The sequence below is a fragment of the Gobius niger genome (genome assembly GCF_951799975.1).
Source record: "Gobius niger genome assembly, chromosome: 5".
In the NCBI taxonomy this organism is placed as follows: domain Eukaryota; kingdom Metazoa; phylum Chordata; class Actinopteri; order Gobiiformes; family Gobiidae; genus Gobius; species Gobius niger.
Genome location: NC_136856.1, coordinates 17,746,027 through 17,769,703, shown reverse-complemented (window position 1 = coordinate 17,769,703; position 23,677 = coordinate 17,746,027). Strand labels below are relative to the sequence as shown.

The window sequence follows — 23,677 nt, the reverse complement described above, 5'->3', positions numbered from 1 at the left end:
CTATACGGGGAAGGCAGTGGCACCTCCTCTAGCAGCTCCTCCTCACCGGATTGAGAGCCAACAGTCTCCTCTTGGCTCTCGCTGTCAGCTGCGCCTGCGCCTCCCGTGTCAGGGGCGCTGCTGCAGCGGCTGCCGGTGCCAGTTCGCCGAGGCTTGTGGAGGAGCTTGTGGAGGTGCTGCGTCCGCGGCGCTGGTTCCACCTCTGGGTGTTGATTTTAAAAAGCCCGTTAGCTTCGGCATATGGCTCATCAGCTCTTTATCACGACGCTCCTTCTCCTTTTGCGTCTTTCTTTTCTGTGCACCGCTCTCAAACTTTTCCTTCCCTGACATTTCTGTCCCTCGCTACGAGTCGCCATCAAGAAGTGTGAAAGTGAATAGATGCGTTACGTACATAAGTTACGTCTTTCTATGCGCTTGGATTGGTTAGAATTTGTCATAGTATCAATGCGATGCGATGACAAATTCTAACCAATCGGTCAGTTGACGCTGCAGTATGTGATTGACAGGTAAAACAAACACATTACAATATTATGGAATTCGATTATATCTGATAGGCTCTGGGCCAAGAAGGGCGGGCCTACTCCAGGTACACAGCGTGAAGTGAAGTGATTGACATGGAAATCGACGAATCATCTTTTCCTTTTCCTTTTTTCTTTAATTCTGATAGGCCCTTGACAATAGTAGGCCCCTGGGCTCCAGCCCCTGCTAGCCCGTTGGATAAGGCGGGCCTGGTTTTGTTACTAAACCATTATTTACAGACACACTGGAGTATTCCAGGTTATGATGCTATGTCCCAAGAGCAATAAAACTCTCATAATGCATGTTTTCAGAATCAGAATCAGAATAGGTTTTATTGCCATGGTTTTAGAACAGGTTCACAAACTAGGATTTTTTTCTCCATGCAACATAATACATACAACACAGAATTAAGATAAAAATAAGCTAAAAAACGTTCAACTATAAGGCTATGGGGCATGCAGAATATTAAATAAATAAGACAAAATGAAAAGTGACACAACAACAATTTGACAACAACAACAGCAGGATTGTATTTACAGATGTGTTGGCGTATAAAGTGATATAGTAGAGTAATATATAGAGTGATATAAAGTGATTGTTCATGAGTCTTATGGCGGATGGGAAAAAACTGTTCTTGTGGTGGGATTTATGGGTCTGGATAGACCGTAGCCTCCTGCCTGTGGGGAGAGGGGTGAATTGTCCATGTCCAGGGTGAGAAGGGTCAGCTGTGATCCGACCCACACGCCTCTGGGTCCTGGAGTTGAACAGGTGTATTTTTCACCAGTGTACACGGCTTTTACATTTTTTACTATACTGCTGCCATTGGTACAAAACATGCTCCTAATGACCAGCTCAACACAGAAAATGCTACTACTGCAGTTTTAAGGAGTTTAACTTACTCCCCTCCGGACGCAGGATAAGAATGCCCTGGAACCCGTCGGGCCAGGGCCTCTTTTATTCCAGAGACTGTTGCTAAGAATAAATGATAAATGATCTTATGTTGCTCAGTGAAGCTGCAGCGCCTTAGGCTTTTTTTTAATCTTATGCTGATTGGCTCTCAGCTTCAGAGCCGGACTGATCTTTGTCCCAAACACAATTGTTGTCTTACTGTGTTTTTTTGTTTTTGTTTTATTGTATCATGTGTGGACACCTGCTGCGTAATAATTTCCTTCGGGACAATAATAAACTTTAACCTTGAAAAGAATGGATGAGAACCAAGTCTATTTAGATTCAACATTTCCATGGAGACGCGCTGGAAACATACCCACTCCTGGTAAAGTTACAATCATGTCTTAGGAGAGGTGAGCCGCTCACAGCAAAGGCTCATGTTTGTTTCTACATTTATGAAAATATCTGTCATAAAATTAATGCTTGTATTTCAATTTTATTTATTGCGTAAAATCCTACGCGTTGTGGCTTTAACATATACAGTAAAAATTCTTACCGTCCGTGCTCTAGCAATTATTTTACGTGTAGGTCAATGGATACTGTACTGGACATTTGCTGAAAGTCACAATGAATTTTGCTGCTTCAAATAACTGTACCTTTCCACAGTGTTAATGGCAGAGGCTCTTGCAGTTCCCAGTGATTGCCTAGTGATGACATTTGATACCGCCCTCCAAGCACAGAACAGAATGTGTTTAGTCCAGGCAACCCCCGAAAGTGCACCCTGCTTGTTGTGCGAAACAGCAGACCCATCTGAGGTTTTTCTGTACCTGTCCGTAGATCAGATCAGCTTTGAGGCAGTGTAAGCAGATAGAGACAGAGAGAGGGCACAGGAATGGCTGTACGACACATGAAGCGTGAAGTGGGAACAAGATAATGAGTAGAGGACAGTGTGTGATATTACCCACTGGCTCGAGACCTGCGAAGAGACAGCACTGTGAGCAGCCTGAAGATTAGCAGGTCCAAGATATCAAAGTGAAAGTCATTGGAAAAAGAAGCAGAGATACATGCCTCGGGTGGGCAAATGTCCCATCTGGGCTACTGTCCATGAGTTCTCAGACACACCTGTTGTGTCAGTGGATATTCTTCATGGTCCACTTCTCACACAGTGGGGACTTTCTCTCACTTAGGCATTACTGCTCTATGGACACAACAAGATACAAATATACCTTCTCTGTGCTTACAAGATTGAAACACATCAGAGATCACCCCCTGGAGGTCAACTCCTCCGTTTTTTCGCTCTTTAAAATGCGCAATAAAATGATGAAATAGTGGACCCCCAGGACAGCTATATACAATGGAATAATTACGTTCTTTCCAATATCGTTTTCATTAAGAATGCAGCGCCTCCAGTATTTTTCCTCCGAGGCTTAATTTCTGAAGCTAGTTCTGTTGTTGACCTTTGAAGGCAGCAGAGAAAAAGGAATATGAGGCAGACTCTTTTACAACATGCCAAACAGTCATGAACTGGCTCGGTGCAGATGGAAAACATGCTCTGAATAATAATTGATTAGTTATAAGTATAAGCATTTTTAGATAAATATTTTGTGGATTGTGTCTCAGTCAGCTCTCAGTCATACAGGAGTTGCATCCTAGATGAGGGTTCGTGAGTCATCGTCTGTACTTCGTTAGCGACACTGTGGCTTTCAGCTCACAGGCTGGACTTGATAAATCACTGGGAGGGGTTAGTTTGGCTTAGTCCCTCCTCTCTTTATGCAAAGGCTACTCTCAAGCTGTTGGTAAACAACCTTTGTTGTTATCAGTCTTGATTTTTTTTAAATTATTTACTTAGCGTAATTTCCGGACTAAAAGCCACTACTCTTTTCCCACGCTTTGAATCTTGCGGCCGATACAACAATGTGTCTAATCTATAGATTTTTATTGTCATACTGAAAATTGTGTCATGTTATTTATAACAATGCACCTACATTTAATATGAGGCGGTCCAAAAACATTCGGTTATTTCTAATGAAAGAGGAGTAACAACTCCAAATCCAAACATACGGTTAGTGCATGGAGAGGTTGTGTACGTACCCCTCTCAATGCACAATAACTCGGACAGGTGGCAAACCGTATCGCTGTCTACCTCTACCTCTGTCTGCGGTGTTTACTGCACACCGGGGTGGGTGACAATATGAATGATGTATACAGACGTTATATACAGTACCGTCGACCTCGGACACCGGTGTGTGCTGCTGCTCTTGTGTGCTTGTGTTTTACTGTTTGAAACCATACACTTGTAATGCTGTTTGACAAGAGGCTGCGAAAGTGGCGTTTTCTGTTTGGCTAAACAGCATTTAGTATGCCTCTAGGTTTCTGAAATTTAACTGGGAGTCAAAGCCATTTAGTGTCTGTATTAGCTGTAAAATGTAGATGGAATTTTGTTTATAACTTTCACACATCTTAAATGTTTTATTATGTTTACGGTTGTCAAAGAATATATATTTCAGAACAACTTTTTCAGCTGCAGACTCGTGGCTCGAAAGTGGCTCAAAAGTTAGGTCTATTTTAATATTTCACTGTTGTGTATTGTTGATGTTGCTCTATACTTAGTGTTAACTTTTATGCACCATGGGTTTATGTTCTCAGTCAGAGGTGGGTAGAGTGGCCAATAGATTTACTCATTTACAAGTAAAAAGTAGTGACCAAAATAATTATTCAAGTAAAAGTAAAGAAGCACTTGGAGAAAATGCTACTTGAGATACATGAGACGATCTACATCTACTTTATCTATCAAAATGAAGCATGTGCTGCTTAAATGTTTACCCACGGTGGAAAAAGTAATTATTTTGTACTCAAGTACGAGTACAGATACTTCATTAAATATTATTCAACTACTCTAAGAAGTACAATTTCTTTAAAAAATAACTGTAACTGGTTACTTCCCGCCTCTGATTTCAGTATGTGCTTTTTATGTGGTAGAGTTGAGCATAAAGCTAAACTATTTTAGGAAAAGGAAATGAGCATCTCTGCTATAATCTGGCATATTTACAGTGCACATGTGCAGCTGTTCAGTAATATGCACTGTCCCTATGAAATAAATAAAAGGGTTATTTTACAGTGTCCTTGATACATTGTACCTAACCAAGTTTAGTACAATGTAATGCACTCTGTAACAATGTGTAATAACTTGTACCTATGGGTTAGATATACAATGGAATAATATGTATTTGTAGTTTGTAGGTACATAATGTAATAAGATATAACTCTAACCCCAACCCTAACCTTAAGCCCCTGCTCTAAGGGGCCCTCTCGTGCCCTATTACATTATGTACCTACAGTACTAATACAAGTTTTTCCATTGTGTATCTAACCCAGAGGTACACGTTTTTACAGATTGTTTCAAAGCACATTACATGGTACTAAATTTAGTTAGGTACAATGTATCAAGGTACTGTAAAATAAAGTGATACCAATAAAAGTATTGACATCAACGTCCACATGTACAATCTTTTTATAAGGGGGTTATATCTATAACTGATGGTACCAGGCTGGTTTCTTTGAATATACGGCATTTCGTCATCCAAACGTTTGAACTCCATCCTCTGAGGAGCGAGAGATGACTGTGACTCCACCTGCTGCTAATGTAGGGTCCAGGCTTCAAAACCAAACTCAAAGGAAAATCCTATTTCATGTTTCATTAACTCAGCTGTGACGGTCTTCATAATAGAAATGCTCTCCGTAGCAATTTGTAATAGTTGCCCACACTCTTATAACGTGATTGTTCGGTGGGGGGCTTGCTTTGCTGGGTTCGATGTGAAATACAAGATGAATCCAGTTTGCTAATTTATGGAAAAGGAGACACTAAAACCGCCGGATGTCTCATTTGCTTCTGAAGTTCTTTCTATTGCTGTCTCTTGTGCTGTGCATGTGAATGAGGGTACCACGTGTCAGTGCTGTGTCTCTCCAGGGGCGGAGCAGACGGGCTGGGCCGCGGTGTCGGGACGGCTGACTGTCAGAACTGGCAGGACATTACCCCCGAAAGCCCAGGGAACCAGATCGACTCCATTGAAACAACTTTTGAAATTGTCGATGGCAGACAAAAGGTTCATCAAACGTTCTTTTTTACTCTTATTACTTCACACAACATCTTCTCTTTTCACAAATAACCTTTCATACTCCATCTCAGTCTGTTTACAGATCAAAGTCAGTCACACAGTAATGACTTCCGCTCCAAAAATAGACAAAGACATTAAATGAATTCAAATCATATGTAAAAGTCACATCAGTTTAAAACTTTTTAGTTTAGATTACTGTGTGTCGGTAATATAATGTACAGTCAGGTCCATAGATATTGGGACATCGACTCAATTCTTATGTTTTTGATTCAAATCGATTTCAAATGAAACACCAAAGATGTACGTAAACTGAAACAACTGAAACATCTGAAACAACATCCTGAAACAACATCATAGGACAGATGAGACAAAGATCAACCTGTCCCAGAGTGATGGGAAGAGAAAAGTATGGAGAAAGGAAGGATCTGCTCATGATTCAAAATATTATATATATAAGGATTTGCAACCAAATATTAAAAATAAAAAACGTTTGATTCATAATTGTTGCTTTGTCCCATTACTTTTGGTCCCTTGAAAAGTGGGAGGCTCACATTAAAACGCTTGTTCACCGTTCATCCAATTTGGATGTAAATAGCCTCAAATGAAAGCTGAAAGTCTGCAGTTTAACTACATATTTTTTGTTTTATTTCAAATCCATTGTGGTGGTTTTATGGGGCCAAAAACATAAGAAATTAGTAGATGTCCCAATATTTATGGACCTGACTGTATACATTTCAATTCATTAGATGCAAACAACAACTGTTATCAATGATTTAAGTGTTACTGACCCAAACAGTCAACGTAATGCTAACACTTAAAGTTAGGCTTTTATGTAATTGTCCTGAAATGTGCTTGTGTACACCATCACATTGTCGGTCAAGAAGCATTCATTCAGCAGAAATATTTAGATCAGCTTTCCTCTGCAGACTTCCTGCGCGGCCTGTTTATAAACACCTATTGTACAATTATCAAACTCAAGACTAAAAGGAAACACAACTGACCTCATCCCTGTTTTTTTCCTATTCACCTGAGTGGCTTTGCTTCGTGATGGTCTGTCAGGGAAATTTCTGGGCCGAGTCACTCACTTTCTAAAATAGGAATCTTCATAGCATTCTTTGAAAAATATAATTATTTTCTTATGCATCCTTCAGTTTTGTTATTTCTTTCACCTCACAGATTGTCAGCAGGCTGCATATTCACAACGCCACCGTTTCCTTCATGTACAAGTGCAAGGCTGAGAACAAAGTGGGCAGGGACGAGCGCCTCATCTACTTCTATGTGACCAGTGAGTTCAGCTTCAAGGACTGTCTCCATTCAGTCAAGTGAACGCAAACTTTTTTGAACTGTTGAACATCAGTGATCATAAAGTTTATTTTACACTTGTGAAACTACTTTCTGGAGTAAACGAGTTAGTGACGAGTTTCAAAGTGGCTGTGTGTGACCTTGGCTGGGCCGTGCAAGTTTTCACGAGCAACAGCAATTAAAAGTTGTCTTGAAGCTTTATTAAAGGGAGGATGGAATGTGTGCTATGACTGAACAACTTCTATAGCATTCTCAAAGGAAAGTAATCTGAAATAATTATCGAGCCTGAAAAAGTCCAGGACAGAAGAAGAATCTATAGAATCTGTACTGACACCTTGGGGCTGGAGTTATCTCATATCTTGCAATGGGACAGATATCTCAAAATACTGAAGATATACTGTATTTGTGTACGCAAAAGCAAAGACAAGTGTTTTTCTTAGCCTTGTCATTTTTTTGTTAATCAAAGCCAAATGTGAAGTTGTCTTCCAAGCAAACAAACCAATGCTGGTTGTCATACAGTATTTCGACAATGAACGCAGATTTACTGCCTGACCAAAACAAAAATGTGCCGCATTTAACTTATGATCTGCGGCTGGTGCGGTTGGTCAGGTTCAGCAAAAAATTCAGCAAAACTATGTGTCCAAAGGCTGAGATAGGCTGACGACCTGAACATTATGAATGACCAGGTTATGCCATCAATGGGTTTCTTCTTCCCTGATGGCACGGGCGTATTCTAAGATGACAATGCCAGGATTCATCAAGCTCACATTGTGAAAGAGTGGCTCAGGGAGCATGAGACATTATTTTCGCACATGGATTGGCCACCAATCCAGTTCATATATTAACCCCATTGAGAATCTCTGTAATGTGCTGGAGAAGGCTTTGCGCAGTGGTCTCACTCTCCTATCATCAGTACAAGATACAGTGCCCCTCAAAAGTATTAATACACCTTAAACTTTTGGACATTTTGCCATGTTTACAACCATAAACATGAAGATTTTATTTAGAATTTTTTGCTGAACGTTCACACACAAGTAACTGTGAAGTTAAAGAAAATGATACATGATTCTGTTATTTTTCAAAAAATAGAAAAGTGAAAAGTGTGTCGTGCATATAGCATAAGTATTCATACAGCATTTTTCTGAGTGCATTAAATTGCCTTTAGAACATTCCTAATGACTGCAGAATGTTCAAACCTTGCCCTAACCATTAAATAGAGGCCACCTGTGTGTAATCTACTCTCAGTATAATTTCAGCTGTTCTGTGAGGGCCTCAGAGCTGTGGTCGGAGTGTATTGGTCACTAAACAACATGATGGCCAAGGAGCACCAGAGAGGTCAGGGATAAAGTTGTGGAGAAGTTTAAAGTAGCGTTAAGTTACACAAAGATTTCCCAAGATTTGAACATCTCACGGAGCACTGTTCAATCCATCATTTGGAAATGGAAAGAGTGTAGCACCACTGCGAACTTACCAAGACACGGCCGTTCACCTAAAATATTAGATCGAACATGGAGAGCACTGGTAAGAAATGCAACCAAGTGCCCCAAGATAACTCTGGAGGAGCTGTGAAGTCCTGCCGCTGAGCTGGGGGAATCTGTACATGGGACGACTATAAGTCGTACTCTACACAAATCTGGCCTTCATGGTTGAGTGGAAGAAGAAAGACATTATTGAAAGGAGGCCATAAGAAATCCAGTTTGAAGTTTGCTAGAAGTCAGATGGAGGACACAGCTCCATGTGGAAGAAGGAGCTTTGGTCAGATGAGACAAATAACTGAACTTGAACTTTTTGGCCCAAATGTAAAACGTTATGTATGGAGCAAACCTGACACTGCTCATCGTCCTGAGTGCACCATCCCCAGTGTCAAATATACGGGGGGAGCATCATGCTGTGGGGCTGCTTTTCCTCAGCGGGGACTGGGGAGATTGTAAGAATAGTTGGGAAGATGGATGGAGCCAAATACAGAGACATTTTGGAGGAAAACCTGCTGGAGCAAGAGAACTGAGGCTGGGGCGGAGATTCACCTTCCAGCAGGACAATGACCCTAAACACAAAGATAAATCTACAATGGAATGGTTTAAAAAAAAGAATGGCCCAGTCAAAGTCCTGACCTAAATCCTATTGAAAATCTGTGGAAAGACCTGAAAACTGCTGTTCACAAACGCTCTCCTTCTAATTTGACAGAGCTTGAGTTGTTTTGGGGTTGTTTTTTGGGGCGACAGTGGGGCAGATGGTAGAGCAGGTCGTCTTCACCGACACTTCACCCACATTGCCCCCAGTGTCTTCGTACATTGGTGTATGAATGAGAGTATGAATGGGTGAGTGGATCCTTGCTGTAAAGCGCTTTGAGTGCCTAATGTAGGTGGAAAAGCGCTATATAAGTTGAGACCATTTACCATTTTGTAAAGAGGAATGGGCTCAAATGTCAGTGTCTACATGTGCAAATCTTGTAGAGTCAAACCCCAAAAGACTTGCTGCTGTTATTGCAGCAAAAGGGAGTTCCACAAACTATTAATTAATGCTGCATGAATGCTTGTGCACGCCCCACTTTTCACTTTTCTCTTTTTTTTTTTTAATTCTAAAACATTCAAAATAAAATCTTTATGTTTATGGTTGTAAACATGACAAAATGTGCAAAGGTTCAAGGTGTATTAATACTTTCGAGAGGCACTGTAATGGTGAAAATTTAATGGATCTGGATCTTTTGTCATTGCAGAAGCTTTCTGCATGCAATGCCATAGCAAATGCGTGCTTAGAGCATATGACAGCCTTTTTTTTGTGGCAACTTTTTTGTGGGTCAGGAAGTGGCAGATGTAAAGGTTCTCCTCCATTTCTCATGTTCCTTTCAATAGTCGCTACAATGAGACATCAGCCCTATTACAGCCCTGTCCTTTGCATCATGTGAACCCTGTGGATGGCATTAACGTGACAGGTAGCTGATTTTCCCTGGAGCGCATTAATGGCTCCAACCATGTCCTTTGTAGCTTTAGTGTATTGCTTCCCATGCTATTATTATATACAAGTTCAGCCTATGTAAATAACTGTGGCTCTTTGCATTGATTAGTACAACCACTTTGAAGTATGCTCCATAATTAACAACTCATAACGCTATTATCTGTTCCTCAACGTGCTTTTGTAATCCACAGCTGTCCCAGAAGGTTTCAGCCTGAGTGTGCTGCCCTCTGAGAGCCCTCAAGAGCAGGAGCGCGTGTCTCTGAGCTGCAGCGCTGACAACTACACCTACGATCAGCTCCAGTGGTATCGCCTCCACCCCAAGGCCCTCCCACAAGAGCTGGACTGCCGGAGCGTGCACCTGTATGCGGACACGCTCCATGGACAGCTCTCCTTTCAGGCACTGTCCAACAGCTGGGCCCTGGACTACAACATCGCCTCCGTCCAGCTACGGGACGAGGGTCATTACGCGTGTGAGGCTCAGAGCAGGCGCACCGGAGACAAGCAGTGCCTGTTCAGATATGTCTCTGTCAAAGGTGAAAGACGAAAGATCAACAAAGCCTGACCCCTCGCAGTGCATTCTACGCAGTGTTTCTTCTGCGTGAAAAATAAGACGAGTGAAAATATACACTCACGATGCCGTAGAATCACACGTACCTTTGCACCTTGGGTCGAGTTGCATCACTTGGAGTGACAGGGCTATAGGTAGCTAGAGGGCTGAAATCCACAAACACTTTGGATCCTTTCATGTTACGAGCCGCTGCACTGTATTTTTGCCTCGAGGGACGATGTAAACTTAATAGGATTTTTTGACTTTTAGCCTTTCTTCAATCACTCTCTCTCCATAGGCACATACTGTAACATTACAAGTCATACCACTGAGTCGCACACATTATCACCAGCATTAAACCATGATTAGCTTTTTCCTTGTCTTCATTTACTTTTCTCTTGTTTGCAGCCCTGGAGGGACCGCAGTACAGGCGCAGTCTCACCAACCAAACGGTGAACGTGACCGAGTCTCTGAGAATGGAGTGTGATGCGGAGGGCAGACCTTTGCCACGCCTCTCTTGGTTCAAAGACAACCAGCCTCTTCACCAAATGTCAGGTGCATATACGCCTACAGAGGTGCCATGCATTCATGCAGCTGCCACTGCAGAAAGAAGCACATTGGGGAGCCTTCAGAAAAGTGGCTCACTTTGATCGATAGATATAGATCTGATGCTGCACTCAGATCAGTCAGCAGGAAAGTGTATAGACAATTGCACAATAAAGAGTGGGTGGCTGATGCTGTATCCCATACATACAAAGCAGTTTCTATTAATACCGTATGGTTATTTTGAACAGCATGTGGTCTTGCACTGCTGAGCATAGTTTGATTTACAGTTTTTTTATGGATGTTTCAAGCTTTCAAAGCACATGACAAATCCAACTTTTAATTACTCTTTCATTCTGTTCCTCAGTTTTGCCTACAAATCAGTAAGGCAGGTTTAGAGTGAATTAAAAATCCAGATTTATAGTCATGGCTGTCATTGTTCCCCAAATATAAATCAAACATACAGAGGAAAATGTATGACTTATAAATTTGTCTCTGTTAGAACTTATACATTTACATGATGTTTATGTTGATGAACTCCCACTGACCAATCAGCCGCCACTGCTGTGTCATGCACCCTTCCAAAGTATTTAATATGCATGATACACAACCACTTTCAGCTGTAAATTGAGATTTGTTTATTCAGTCTGTACTCTAACCTAAACTAATATTGCTTAGAATAATGAATATGGGTATTTTGATTGAAAGTGACTTTGAGTGGCCCCTATTTACAGCGCCTGCATTTTATTGGCAGCTGGTTTCATTCAGGTGAATTTGCTCCAGAGATGTTCAGCATAACAATAATGTTTTGTTTATACCAGTTGCTTGAAGACTCACAACTTTTGGAAGATGGGTCCATTTTTGGCGGGCGACTTCATAATATTTTTGAGCAAAGGAAAGAGCTTTCAGTGCGCCCACGCTGGGTCGCCAAATGTGTCCGATAGCACCAGTGACAGGGGCACGAGTGCTGAGATGAATCATTATACTTATGCACTGCGAACCCACAGGCCATGAGACATGGCTCATTAGCTTCCCCGGTCTCTGTACATCTCTGTCGCAGCATCTGTGTGTATGAGAGGGTGACGGATGAGTAGGGGCGAGTAACAGCTGATGCGTCTCCAGGCAAAGATATAATATTGTAACAAATAATCTCCCTGATGGTTTTGAGGGCGTTTAATAAGACTAATTAATATGTATTTCCATTGACTTCTTTATGTAAAGGCATCCAGCTGCAAGATTCAAACCGCACGCTGAGCATACAGCGCGTGAGAGAAGAGGATGCTGGTGTTTATACGTGCACTGCTTGTAACCAGAGAGGCTGTGTGCACTCCTCCGCCGCTGTTCGAGTTATTGGTAAGGGCAGTCTCACTTTGACCTGAGATTCATGACCAAACTGAATCTTTCGAATGAATTGTTTGAAGGGATCTCATATGTGAGAAGAGACAGATCTTTTTTCTTTCAGTTTTTTTGCAGAGTCACACAGAAGTACAATTAATGAACACAGCAACACAAGCAAAAGTTTTACTCAAAGATGTTTGGCGTAGCATGTATAGCCTTTCTTTGATTGTGGCACAAGATTTATTATCATACACAGAGTTGTTTCAGCGCTTTGTGGTACAGTGGTTTTCCATTGTCCAGTTTGTCCACGTAGTGAGCTGAAGTGGGTTGTTTTTGTAATTAAAGACATTTCACCTCTCATCCAAAAAGCTTCCCCGGTTCTTGTGGGTGTGGATATAAACAGTGCAAAGGGCAGGTTACAAGTTATTTAGTTTTTTGCTTGAGTCTGGTGGCAGAAGGAAAAAAATCTTTTCATGTGGCGGGAGGGTCTGGCCTGGATGGACCGTAGCTTCCTGGCTGAGGGGAGCAGGCCAAACAGTTTGTGTTCAGAGGGAGAAGGGTCAGCTCTAATCTCACCTGCACTCCCCCCGAGTCCTGGAGACGTGCATGTGGTCATGGAGAGATAGAAGCCGATCACCTTCTCAGCAGCACTCACAATGCGCTGCAAGGTGAGAGGAGAGAAACAATGCAGAGTCATTGGCAAGTCTAACTCCTCGCGAGTGGTGGACAATTTAAGACCAGTTTGCAACAAGAAGATGGAGAGTTGAATTGAGAAAGCTACTTGGATGAGAGGTCTTCAATTAAAAAACAATCCAAGCAGATGACAATTTGAAAACCTTGCTACATACGGTGCATACACATATTTTAAAGGATAAAAACCAGCCCTGCTGCAGGTTTGATTTTAACCAAAACTTACAGGCTCTAAATTATTAAGAAATGAGTATTAAAATTGTCCAGTCTTTTGAATGGATACGACTCCCTGTGAACAGTCACAAATCCCATCCCTCCCTGACTTGCTGTTGCTTCGTGGGAAAGCTCACTCATCCCCCAATCACCTCCCTTTCTTCTGTCGCCATTTTCTGTAAAATCAACGCCATTGACTGCTGGCACAATTCACAAGGATGAATAATTGAAATGGTTGCTCTGAGTGGTTTGCTGTTGGTGAATGAGAGGCTTTTATGGTTCCAATGTAATGTAAAGACTTGAAGAAAAAAACAACCCCACTTTTAGTTACTGCTTCATGGCGAAAATAGGAAAGTATGACAGAGTCCATTGAAACACAGACTTGAAACAGACTTGAAAAACAGACACCGACTGCAAAGTTCTCTATAGAAAAACCCTCACATATTTGACACAAACTTGCTGTAGTTAAGACTTCTGTAAACTTGTTCTCAAATGTATGTGATTATTGTATATGTTTAGCAGATAGATAGCTCTATCCAACAGTGTTATCTACTTGCTAAGTAACTTTCGAAAAAGTTTAGGGAGCATGGGGTGTAAGGGAGTGGGAGACTGGGGAGAGACATTCAGCAGATTCCCAGGTCTCAAACGCAGCAGCCATAACCATTAGACTATCCGCTGCACATCTACTTACTGAGTTTTGTTGCAAAAGACAATCTCATATTTTCATCAGACAGTCCCACAGACCCTTCACTGTTCCCCCTTTGAAGTGGTTTTCACTGTCCACTGAGCAGACATTTTTAAGAAAGCTTTAAACATTGTTTTGTTACACAGTGGTGCATGTTTTTCTCCATGGGGTATTTTGCTGGAACAAGGCATTTATTGAAATACCATCCGCTTCTTGAGTTTGAGCTGTTATTTGTTATTTGTTATTTGGTATTTTTATATGCACATGGCACACAAATATTTACTTTTTTGTTTTCCATCTGAAGGGTCAACTGACAAGGCCAATGTGGAGATTGTGATTCTAATCGGCACAGGGGTCATTGCTGTTTTCTTCTGGGTGCTGCTGATTCTCATCTTCTGCAATGTGAAGCGGGTGAGGGGCTATTACTTTCATCTTCTTTCCTCGCGGTGTGAGTTATATCTAATCTAGGATTTCAAGTCGCTGCTAGCAAGCTCAGCGTGAGAGCAAAGAGAAATCATTTGATCCTGGTCTAATTTACCACAAAGGGAGTGAACCTATTTAGCGTCGTGGAAGTCAGTTGCTTGTCCAAACCTTTTTCCTGGATGCCTTTTATACTCACTCTGGTGTATAATTCCTTCAGGGCAGACAATCAGTTGCAGCCAAGATCAACAAAACAAAGACAGAATTTACATGCCAAATTACTGTTGTTTCAAAGAGACCCAAAGTAGAGAAAAGAACAGTGTAACAACTGTGTTAGCTGATAATTAATTACATCTAACACACTGTCGTTTCCAAATACCTTTTTGTGAACCATAACTCTCAAAAAAAAAATCTCAGTTGGTTTATTATATTGGTGGTGCCATAATAATAAACCATTAGAGATCTCACGAAATCTTAGCAATTTTCCCGAGCTCTATTTATGTATTTTATTTTCTATTTAACCTTTAATTAACCAGGAAAGTCCCTTGAGATTAAAAACCTCTATTGATTTTACTGGAAACAATGTATTGATTTATTCACTATTACAATAAAACACACAAAAATAACATAATAGGTTAACTTTTTAAGTTTACTTGTTTGTTCTGGTTTTTTGTAATAAACAAAAATGGACTCTTTACTACGGTGTAATGTGTTTTCACTGTTTGTAAATGTGTTTTGCACGTCCAGGCCACCGTACTTTCCCCACTAAAACCCAAACACCTGTCCCCAATAAGGTCCTTAAAAGAATAAGTGCAAACCTCCATTAATTGATGTTTGATGTTTAGTTTAGCTTATTTTCAGTCAGTATCTTCACACAGACACGATTAACTACAAAACATGAAAACACTGAAACAATGACTGAAAAGCGTTTAAAGCCAAACCCTATAACAACTTAAAGCCCCAAGCATACAGCAGTTTTACCACTATTTTATTAAAGATAGACTCTATATATTGTATATTTTCAATAGTATTTCTCTTGTTTCTCTGTTCTCGTGACATTGACAGATGATCCATTGGTATTTCAACACACACGTGAAGGTTCATTTTCTCTGCCCTTATGAAGATCCATTCAGGATGAAACGTGTAGGCGTCCCTCTCAAATAAATGACTTTAACCTTACCATCGGAGTGCCTCCGATTATTGCCCACAGAACTCTTTATGTAAGGGCTTTTAGTTAGTCTGATTGTTGTATGAACCATTCTGCCTTTAAATACAGCCATATTCAAACTGTTACGTGTTGCATATGCTTATTGTCTCCTCTCTGTGACACAGGTGAACCCGGTGGACATAAAGACAGGCTATCTGTCAATCATTATGGATCCAGGGGAGGTGCCTCTGGACGAGCAGTGTGACCACCTGCCCTATGACTCCTCACAGTGGGAGGTGTCCAGGGACCGGCTCCGACTTGGTGAGAGCACAAAGAAGCACAACAAATAAAAAGGAGAAACTCTATGGCCATTTATTTTAAAGATTAATCCAAACAGAAAAGCCACAAATGCAGAAAAACATAGTTTCATTTCATGTGGATACAACACACAGTAATTACAGAGATATTAACCACAAACCCACTCAAAGCATCTGCATTTCGACAAAACCTACCCTCAAATTCTGACCTGGCCTTCATCTCATTCTTAAAGTAATGGGTTCTTCGGAAAGTGGTGTCACGTTGATGCAGCGTACTCATGGGCTTCAGTCACATGACTTTTCCCCTTTGGACGCCATTAGTAGAGCTTTTAGCCATACGCAAAATAGATGATTGTGCTTTGAGTCCCTAATTTTTAATGACTTGAGGTGCAGGAACAGTGGAGCACTCAGTGGGACACTTTGGTGCCTACACAGTGGATTGGCAAAAGAAACAGATGATGAAAAAGAATTAGCATATTTTTCAGCCATTCGGCCTATCTTTAACAGCATACATGTGGATAAAGGCCAGAAATTACAAAATGCTGCCAAATGAAGTGCTTATGTTAAATGAGTGCTCCATTCAATCACGGCTTTCCCCCAGTTCCAAGTGCATCTGTTCCATGACTGCAACCCATGAGAAAAGCTGCTATTGATATTCAGATTCCTTTGCTTGCGTTTGGATGCCAGACCCGTTGCCATATTGCCACCGTTAGCAAGATTAAAACCACAAACTGTCTAAGTGTATAAATATTCTATGTTTGGTGCCACAGGGAAGGTCCTGGGCCACGGCGCGTTTGGGAAAGTAATGGAAGCATCAATCTACGGCATCAGCAAGAGTAACAGCCTGAACACAGTGGCCGTGAAAATGCTCAAGGGTAAGAAAGGCTTAAACGGTATGTATCTGCACCTCGAGGCGGCGCAGCTAATAATCCAGGATTACTCTCAAAAAAGATTTTCCTTGAAGCCACTCTTGCTTCCTCCCTACTCCAAAACGGTCACACGCTACGGAGGTTAAATGCGTGTGTTTGTTTTATCCTCAGACGGAGCTACAGCCAGTGAGCACAAAGCATTGATGTCCGAGTTAAAGATCCTGATTCACATTGGGAACCATCTCAATGTTGTGAACCTGATTGGAGCCTGCACAAAACCCAGCGGTAAGGTATGACCGTGTGGTAGGAATAGTATAATCAGAACATCTAAAGGAAATTGCAAGTTTGTGTTTGAGTGTGTGCTATTTTTGCAATACTTTTTCTTGTTTTTCCTGTATCTCCTAAAAAACAGGCACGTAACTGAAGGGTCTTTGTAGTGCCATCCTTTGATTATTCAATTTTGGTACACAACATTTTTCCTTCAAATCAAGAGCATTTCCTCGCACCCATAATTTCTACTGCCTTTCACTTCTCTCAAGCAACAGCACAGTTTTTATTCACAGCAAAGAGCCGACTCCTCAGAAATCCCCCAAGATATCTTTATGCAACTCCAATGTATATTAATACAGTATAAGTGGTCCCATATAACCATTTTCTTGGAACTCACATGTGCGCTATTATGAGCACTTGGGCAGCAATTGCTATAGACATAACCATCCCCAAGACCAAACATGGCTGTAATGGGGAAAGAGATTTCTAAAAGGTACTGCAATCAAAACCTGGGTTGCTTTTAACATTTATAGGGCACTCATTGAAATACTTTGAAATAAATAATTTCAACTTAAGAGTGTTATTGGGGGACATAACACAAGTTTATTTCTGTGGTAACATTTTTCAATTTTTTTCATTATCATGCAGAAAATCAATGTGAGCGAACCATATTAAGGCACAAAAGTCATCTGTTTTTCTTCTCTTTCACGTCCATATTGAAGTGCAACGCAAAACATAGATGTACATTAGAAGTGTTATCAACCATTCACATAGCTCTGTGAGGAGAGCGTCCGGTTAACAAGCAGGCGGTCGTGAGTTCGAGTCAGGCGATGGTCTATAATGGTCTTTGTTTGGTGCCCTTTCATTGTCACAAGCACTATCCTTTATTAAATCTTGGTCAGTGACTTCAGTTTTAGATGGTTATCACTGATACTTCTCTCATTAATTCTCATTTATTTGTTTCTATTCTCATTATCCGGAGCAGTTTTCCTTTTTCTAAATGATCACTCTCAGCAGGTAAAACAGCTCCTGACGATTTGGTTCACATTTCTGAATGTGAATAATAACTGAGCTCAGTCAGTGTTGACTTCGCTTTTTTCAGGCTCACTGCTGCAATGCTTTTTCACCACGAGATGCCGACTATAAGTTCACAGTGTGATACAGTGTGACACACACTTTGAGTCATCATTAACCCATCACAAGTGTTTTATGATACTTTGAATGATTACACCTGTTAGACAAGAGTTTTTTTTAATGTGATTATACTTTACGTGCAGTGGGAGGAGTCAGTCACCTCCAATATAATGTTTGCCTAAAGATTTTACAAAAAATCACCATTGGCAACATAGAAACATAGTCCTAGGGTTTATTGGTTTGTAAAGAAAATACTATAAGTATTAATAATAGGTGCAACGGGCATGTCAAAATATGGACAAAACTAATTAACGTTAGGTTTAAATGAACAGGGCGTATGATCAAATGATTGGTCAAATGCCACAGAGGTGGGATCTGTGATGGAGGGGGATCTCTTCTGATTGGCTGATTGAGGACCACATGCATCTTTACCTTACTGATCTGCAGCTGTAAAGTGTGCGGAAATTACCACAATAGCCACTTGCCCTATAAAGGGTTAACACTGTACATCAAGCTTAGAACCACCAAAATTCAGTCACTGGGCCTTAACTAGGAGATGACTGCACTAGCTCAAATTAGGACTTGGTTGGGGATAGGTGCTGGGATTATTGGAGAGAGACAAAGATTTATTTTACTTTTGTCTTGCCTCAATTACGGTTGGCTCAATTCAACCGTAGAGGACACACTGAAACATTGGTACCTCCTTATTTATTTTCATTTTTTCCCATCTTTACTCAGGTCCACTAATGGTCATTGTAGAATTCTGCAAATATGGGAATCTGTCCAACTTTCTCCGAGCCAAGCGAGAGTTCTTCCTCCCTTACCGGGTATCTTTGCTTTATCAAACTTTCACAACCATTGAGAGCACAACACTATATTCTTGGCAGTGTTTTCTTTGTGCTATCTGGTGACACGCTAAACTGTTTTCCATCTCAGGACCGCTCTCCCAAAACACAGAGCCAGGTCCGAAGAATGATTGAGGCAGGGAAAATGGAGCCGAGAGTTCAACATAAGTCTTCTGCGCCTCTCAGCACTTCTCACAATACAACCATTCCTCAGTGTTCGGTCAAGGAAAAAAGTAAGGCTTTCCTGAACATTTTAAATTATTGATTACATTTTACTTTTTGTTTTACTTTTTACCTCTTTTCTACAGTAGATGATTTGTGGAAGACTCCTCTCACTATTGAAGATCTCATATGTTATAGCTTCCAAGTGGCCCGGGGAATGGAGTTTCTTGCATCCAGAAAGGTTCGTTCATGAATTCTTGAGCTAAAGAAGTTTTAGATATTTATAACAGATAGGTGTTTATTTTTTTATGGCTCTCGTCTCACTTGAACTTTGCTCAGAGGTTGAATGAATTCATTAATCAAATTAGTGTTTCTCAAACTTTTCACACCACATATCACATCATCAAATCTCTAAACCGTAATCAAACTCGAGAGCGCTAAATTATATCTTAACTGGGTGTAAACCATGTCTAAACCAGAAAACCCTTTTTCTCACAATAGCAACACAGAGAGGCGCCATTATATGAATGGTCCGTTGAATGAGATAATGATGTTGTTTTGTTTTTTTTGGTCGGTACAGTGCATGTTAATGAATACACATGGGTCTCACGCATGTAAACACACCACCCCCAGTCACCCTCTCAAACACACTCTCACTCATCCTGGCCTATTGTACATGTTTTACACGGGGAGAACATGCAAACTCCACACAGAAAGACCCCATCCAGGTGGGAATCGAATTCGGAACCTTTTAGTTGTGAAGCACGAGTTCTAGTCGCTCATTATAGTCACAAATAATAGGGTTCAACAATTGTGGATTTTATATTTCGGTAATGCTTTAGAATACCGCCCGCATTCCAGGTGTAAGTACGGGCAACAAGAAAGTTACACATGTCAGTACAGGTACTCTTACATGTGTGTAACAAGGGAGAACAATGTGTAACAAGGCAGAACAATGTGTAACAAGGAAGTACAACTTGTTACGACGTGTAACTAATTAATTGCGGTTTGAATATCTTAACTACACCTGACACGTAGTTACACTTTGTACTGCCTTATTACACATTCTTCCCTTTGTTACACTTTGTACTGCCTTATTACACATTCTTCCCTTTGTTACACTTTGTACTGCCTTATTACACATTCTTCCCTTTGTTACACTTTGTACTGCCTTATTACACATTCTTCCCTTTGTTACACTTTGTACTGCCTTATTACACATTCTTCCCTTTGTTACACTTTGTACTGCCTTATTACACATTGTTCCACTTTGTTACACTTTGTACTGCCTTATTACACATTGTTCCACTTTGTTACACTTTGTACTGCCTTATTACACATTGTTCCACCTTGTTACACTTTGTACTGCCTTATTAACATTCTTCCCTTTGTTACACTTTGTACTGCCTTATTACACATTCTTCCCTTTGTTACACTTTGTACTGCCTTATTAACATTCTTCCCTTTGTTACACTTTGTACTGCCTTATTACACATTCTTCCCCCTTGTTACACTTTGTACTTCCTTATTACACATTCTTCCCCCTTGTTACACTTTGTACTTCCTTATTACACATTCTTCCCCTTGCTACATGTTGTACTGCCTGTTTCATAGTGTTCCCCCTTGATACACATGTAAGAGTACCTGTACTTACATGTGTAATTACTTTCTTGTTACCCGTACTTACACCCAGAATGCGGGCTGTATTCTAACCTAAATTCTACCTATATTTCTTGTAAAAATGGTGAGTAAAAATATGTATTGTGACCCTGATGGGTTTCAGTCCCATGCCTTTTTCCTACAATAGACACCATTTTGAAGACCTTTCGCCATTCTTTCTTAATTGCTATGGCAACGGCCCTAATGTATGTGATACATAATGTATATTTTTATCTTGCATCTCAACATTTTGTGCATAATTACTTTACTAATTAATCCGCTTAATTAAACGGTTTAAATCAATGAAAATGTTCTGTGAAGTTGTGGAGACCTTGTTAGTACATCACATGCAAGAGCCAGCACAAAGAAGAGCGGATGGCTTAACAGGCAATTATGTAGCGTGCATCGGCTTTGCGCTAATCAACCGTCTTGTTCCATTGCTCACATAGGCTCTGCTATTGTGAGTATGAATGATGAAGCTATAATGGGAAGAGCCCAGGCAGAGGGCAGATAATGAATAATCAGCGGAGACTCTGAACAGAACACTGTGTGCAGTAAACTAGTTGCGAGGCTAAAGGCACGTTAACCTGACAGCGCCATGAAGGATATCAGATCTGGCTGAGAGACTCTCCAGTTAGACTGCAAAGTATCTCGAGAAAGAACCCATAGAGAAGAGGTAGGCAATGACAGGCCCGGGGGTCCAAAAACCCGACCTCCAGTTCATATCCTCTGGCATACAAAAATGATTGTACACAACGGAGATCTAAGTACCTGTTTTGGCAGTGGTTCTCAAACTATGGTGCATGATGATTTTACTTCATCATGTGGTCAACTGTAATTTTAGACTTTATTCATTCTAACTGGAGACAATTTAATTTGTGCTTTAGTGATGCATTCATGTTTTGTGTTTTTATTTTGGTAAAGACACCCATTTTAATTTTTTTTTTTTTTTTTTCTATTGTAAATCCTTTATAGACTTTGTATTTGATCTTTAAAGGTCAAACACTTTATGATGAGGGACTGAAATGTTTCAGAACCACTATGGTAAAGTAATCCCCCCAAAAAATAGGACCAAGGAGAGACACGATCTGACACCAGCAGTCAAACTTGGCTTTCCCTTTCATGGGATTTGACAATATGTGACAGAAGGCAGAAGCAGTCAAATATTTATTAACCTATCTTACAAATCTAATTCATTTCATGCTTCAGGGAGAATAGATTACGCCACAAATATGTACAAACTCTTTCCTGAGCTGTTCGTGTGTCCTGTGCACCTGCAGTGTATCCACCGGGACTTGGCAGCACGCAACATTCTCCTGTCAGAGAGCAACATTGTGAAGATCTGTGACTTCGGTCTGGCCAGAGACATATACAAAGACCCGGACTATGTCAGGAAAGGCAATGTATGCAGCCCCCCACTCTCGCACCTCCTCAGGCTTCTATCACACAATATCTTAAAATAAGCCCAAGTGTAATGCTTTAATGTTAACCGACTGTTTTTTGCCAGGCTCGTCTGCCTTTGAAGTGGATGGCCCCGGAGAGTATCTTTGACAAAGTGTACACCAGCCAGAGTGATGTGTGGTCGTTTGGAGTCCTCCTCTGGGAAATCTTTTCACTGGGTAAAAAAAAAAAAAAAATCATTATGGCCTTATTACATTTTTATAAAGACAGATGGAAAAGCTGTGATGCAATCTTCTCTAAATGGTATACTGTGCAACATTGTCCTGAGGCCACGGGAAAAGCTAACTTTTTGAAGCAATGTCTTAAAACGCACTGTGCATTGGTCCTCCGTTCTGATTCACTTAAAAGCGCTTCTATCATTTGTTCTAATTCAGGTGCCTCTCCGTACCCCGGGGTGCAGATTGACGAAGACTTCTGCAAGCGCTTAAAAGACGGCGTCAGGATGAGAGCTCCAGAGACAGCCTCCCCAGAAATGTAATTATTTTGACATTACTCAAAGGTTTTGTTATTGTTTCAAGGCCTCAGCATTAAGCTCTGGAAATTAGTTCCAAGTACTAAAAAGCTCAGAATGCATTGATTTCTTTCGCTGCAAATTGTGTTAGAAATATTTGAAGCTGGTTGAAGTTGCTCACTGTGGGTTTGCTGCCCCCTGGTGGTAGTTACGGGATCATGCTGGGCTGTTGGCAAGGAGAACCCAAAGAGAGACCACAGTTCCCAGCTCTGGTTCAGATTTTGGGCGACTTGCTTCAGGACAACGTACGTTTATTCCCTATGCAAGTTAACGTATGCACCTAAATATGTGTCAGACTATAAAGATGTAATGTTTCAGGATGTAAAGGACTTCACCGCTCTGAACCAATCACAGAGCTCCGAGGATGATGGCTTTTCCCAGGCGTCGTCTCGTCCTTCATCTGAAGAGGAGCTGAGACTCACTGCTCACACTCTGGCCACAAGGTTAGCTTCAGTAGAAAGACTTCCGTGGTTCTATGTAGCCATCTGAGTGAAATCAAAGTGGTATATTCACAAAGTACTTCTTCTCTTATTCTAGTGCATGAAAATAAACTTGTTTTTGTTGTTTTCCCTTGCCGTTATCCCATTACAATGTGTGTGCAGGTATTACAACTGTGTGCCATTTGCCGGCTGTGTCCTTCTGGGACCAAACAAACAAGGCGAGTCCAGGGTCAGGACATTTGACGAGTCTTCTTTAGAGATCCACCATCACAAAGGCTCTCAGGTATTCCCTTTATACTCTGTGCTCTTTTACCTTTTGTAAGAATGACACTGACATTTGAAATATATATATATTTTTTTTTTTTTCCAGGACAGCCAAACAGACAGCGGCATGGTTCTCTCCTCAGAGGAATTTGAACGAATTGAGAACAGACATAGAGCGACAAAAAGGTACATTTTTAATTCGAGTCGTCGCTTCAGAAAGTGAAAGATTATAACAGACTCAAGGATTCAGTGAGGGAGATCAGACAGTCCCCTGCAAAGCCTGGGTACTTTCAACAATAGTGCGTTTCAGTTTCACAATGTTCCTTTTTCCATGATCATGGTTTACAGGCAAAAAGTACAGACTGTGTGGAGTTAATTTTCAG

At 40.9% G+C, this 23,677-nt stretch overlaps 1 protein-coding gene across 1 annotated transcript in view; it reads left to right on the top strand.

Annotated features, from left to right (window-relative positions):
- Positions 1 to 23,677, top strand: part of flt4 (fms related receptor tyrosine kinase 4) — a 55,486-nt gene that overhangs the window by 29,723 nt on the left and 2,086 nt on the right. Inside the window, exons 11-29 of the mRNA XM_079556750.1 lie at positions 5,375 to 5,510; positions 6,699 to 6,807; positions 9,971 to 10,312; positions 10,735 to 10,881; positions 12,091 to 12,222; positions 14,100 to 14,206; positions 15,548 to 15,683; positions 16,450 to 16,554; positions 16,720 to 16,833; positions 18,691 to 18,779; positions 18,889 to 19,030; positions 19,106 to 19,200; positions 21,899 to 22,021; positions 22,126 to 22,237; positions 22,454 to 22,553; positions 22,739 to 22,835; positions 22,909 to 23,033; positions 23,193 to 23,313; positions 23,401 to 23,480. Of these exons, the coding sequence (XP_079412876.1) occupies positions 5,375 to 5,510; positions 6,699 to 6,807; positions 9,971 to 10,312; positions 10,735 to 10,881; positions 12,091 to 12,222; positions 14,100 to 14,206; positions 15,548 to 15,683; positions 16,450 to 16,554; positions 16,720 to 16,833; positions 18,691 to 18,779; positions 18,889 to 19,030; positions 19,106 to 19,200; positions 21,899 to 22,021; positions 22,126 to 22,237; positions 22,454 to 22,553; positions 22,739 to 22,835; positions 22,909 to 23,033; positions 23,193 to 23,313; positions 23,401 to 23,480 (2,412 nt within the window). The remainder of the gene's footprint in view (positions 1 to 5,374; positions 5,511 to 6,698; positions 6,808 to 9,970; positions 10,313 to 10,734; positions 10,882 to 12,090; positions 12,223 to 14,099; positions 14,207 to 15,547; positions 15,684 to 16,449; positions 16,555 to 16,719; positions 16,834 to 18,690; positions 18,780 to 18,888; positions 19,031 to 19,105; positions 19,201 to 21,898; positions 22,022 to 22,125; positions 22,238 to 22,453; positions 22,554 to 22,738; positions 22,836 to 22,908; positions 23,034 to 23,192; positions 23,314 to 23,400; positions 23,481 to 23,677) is intronic.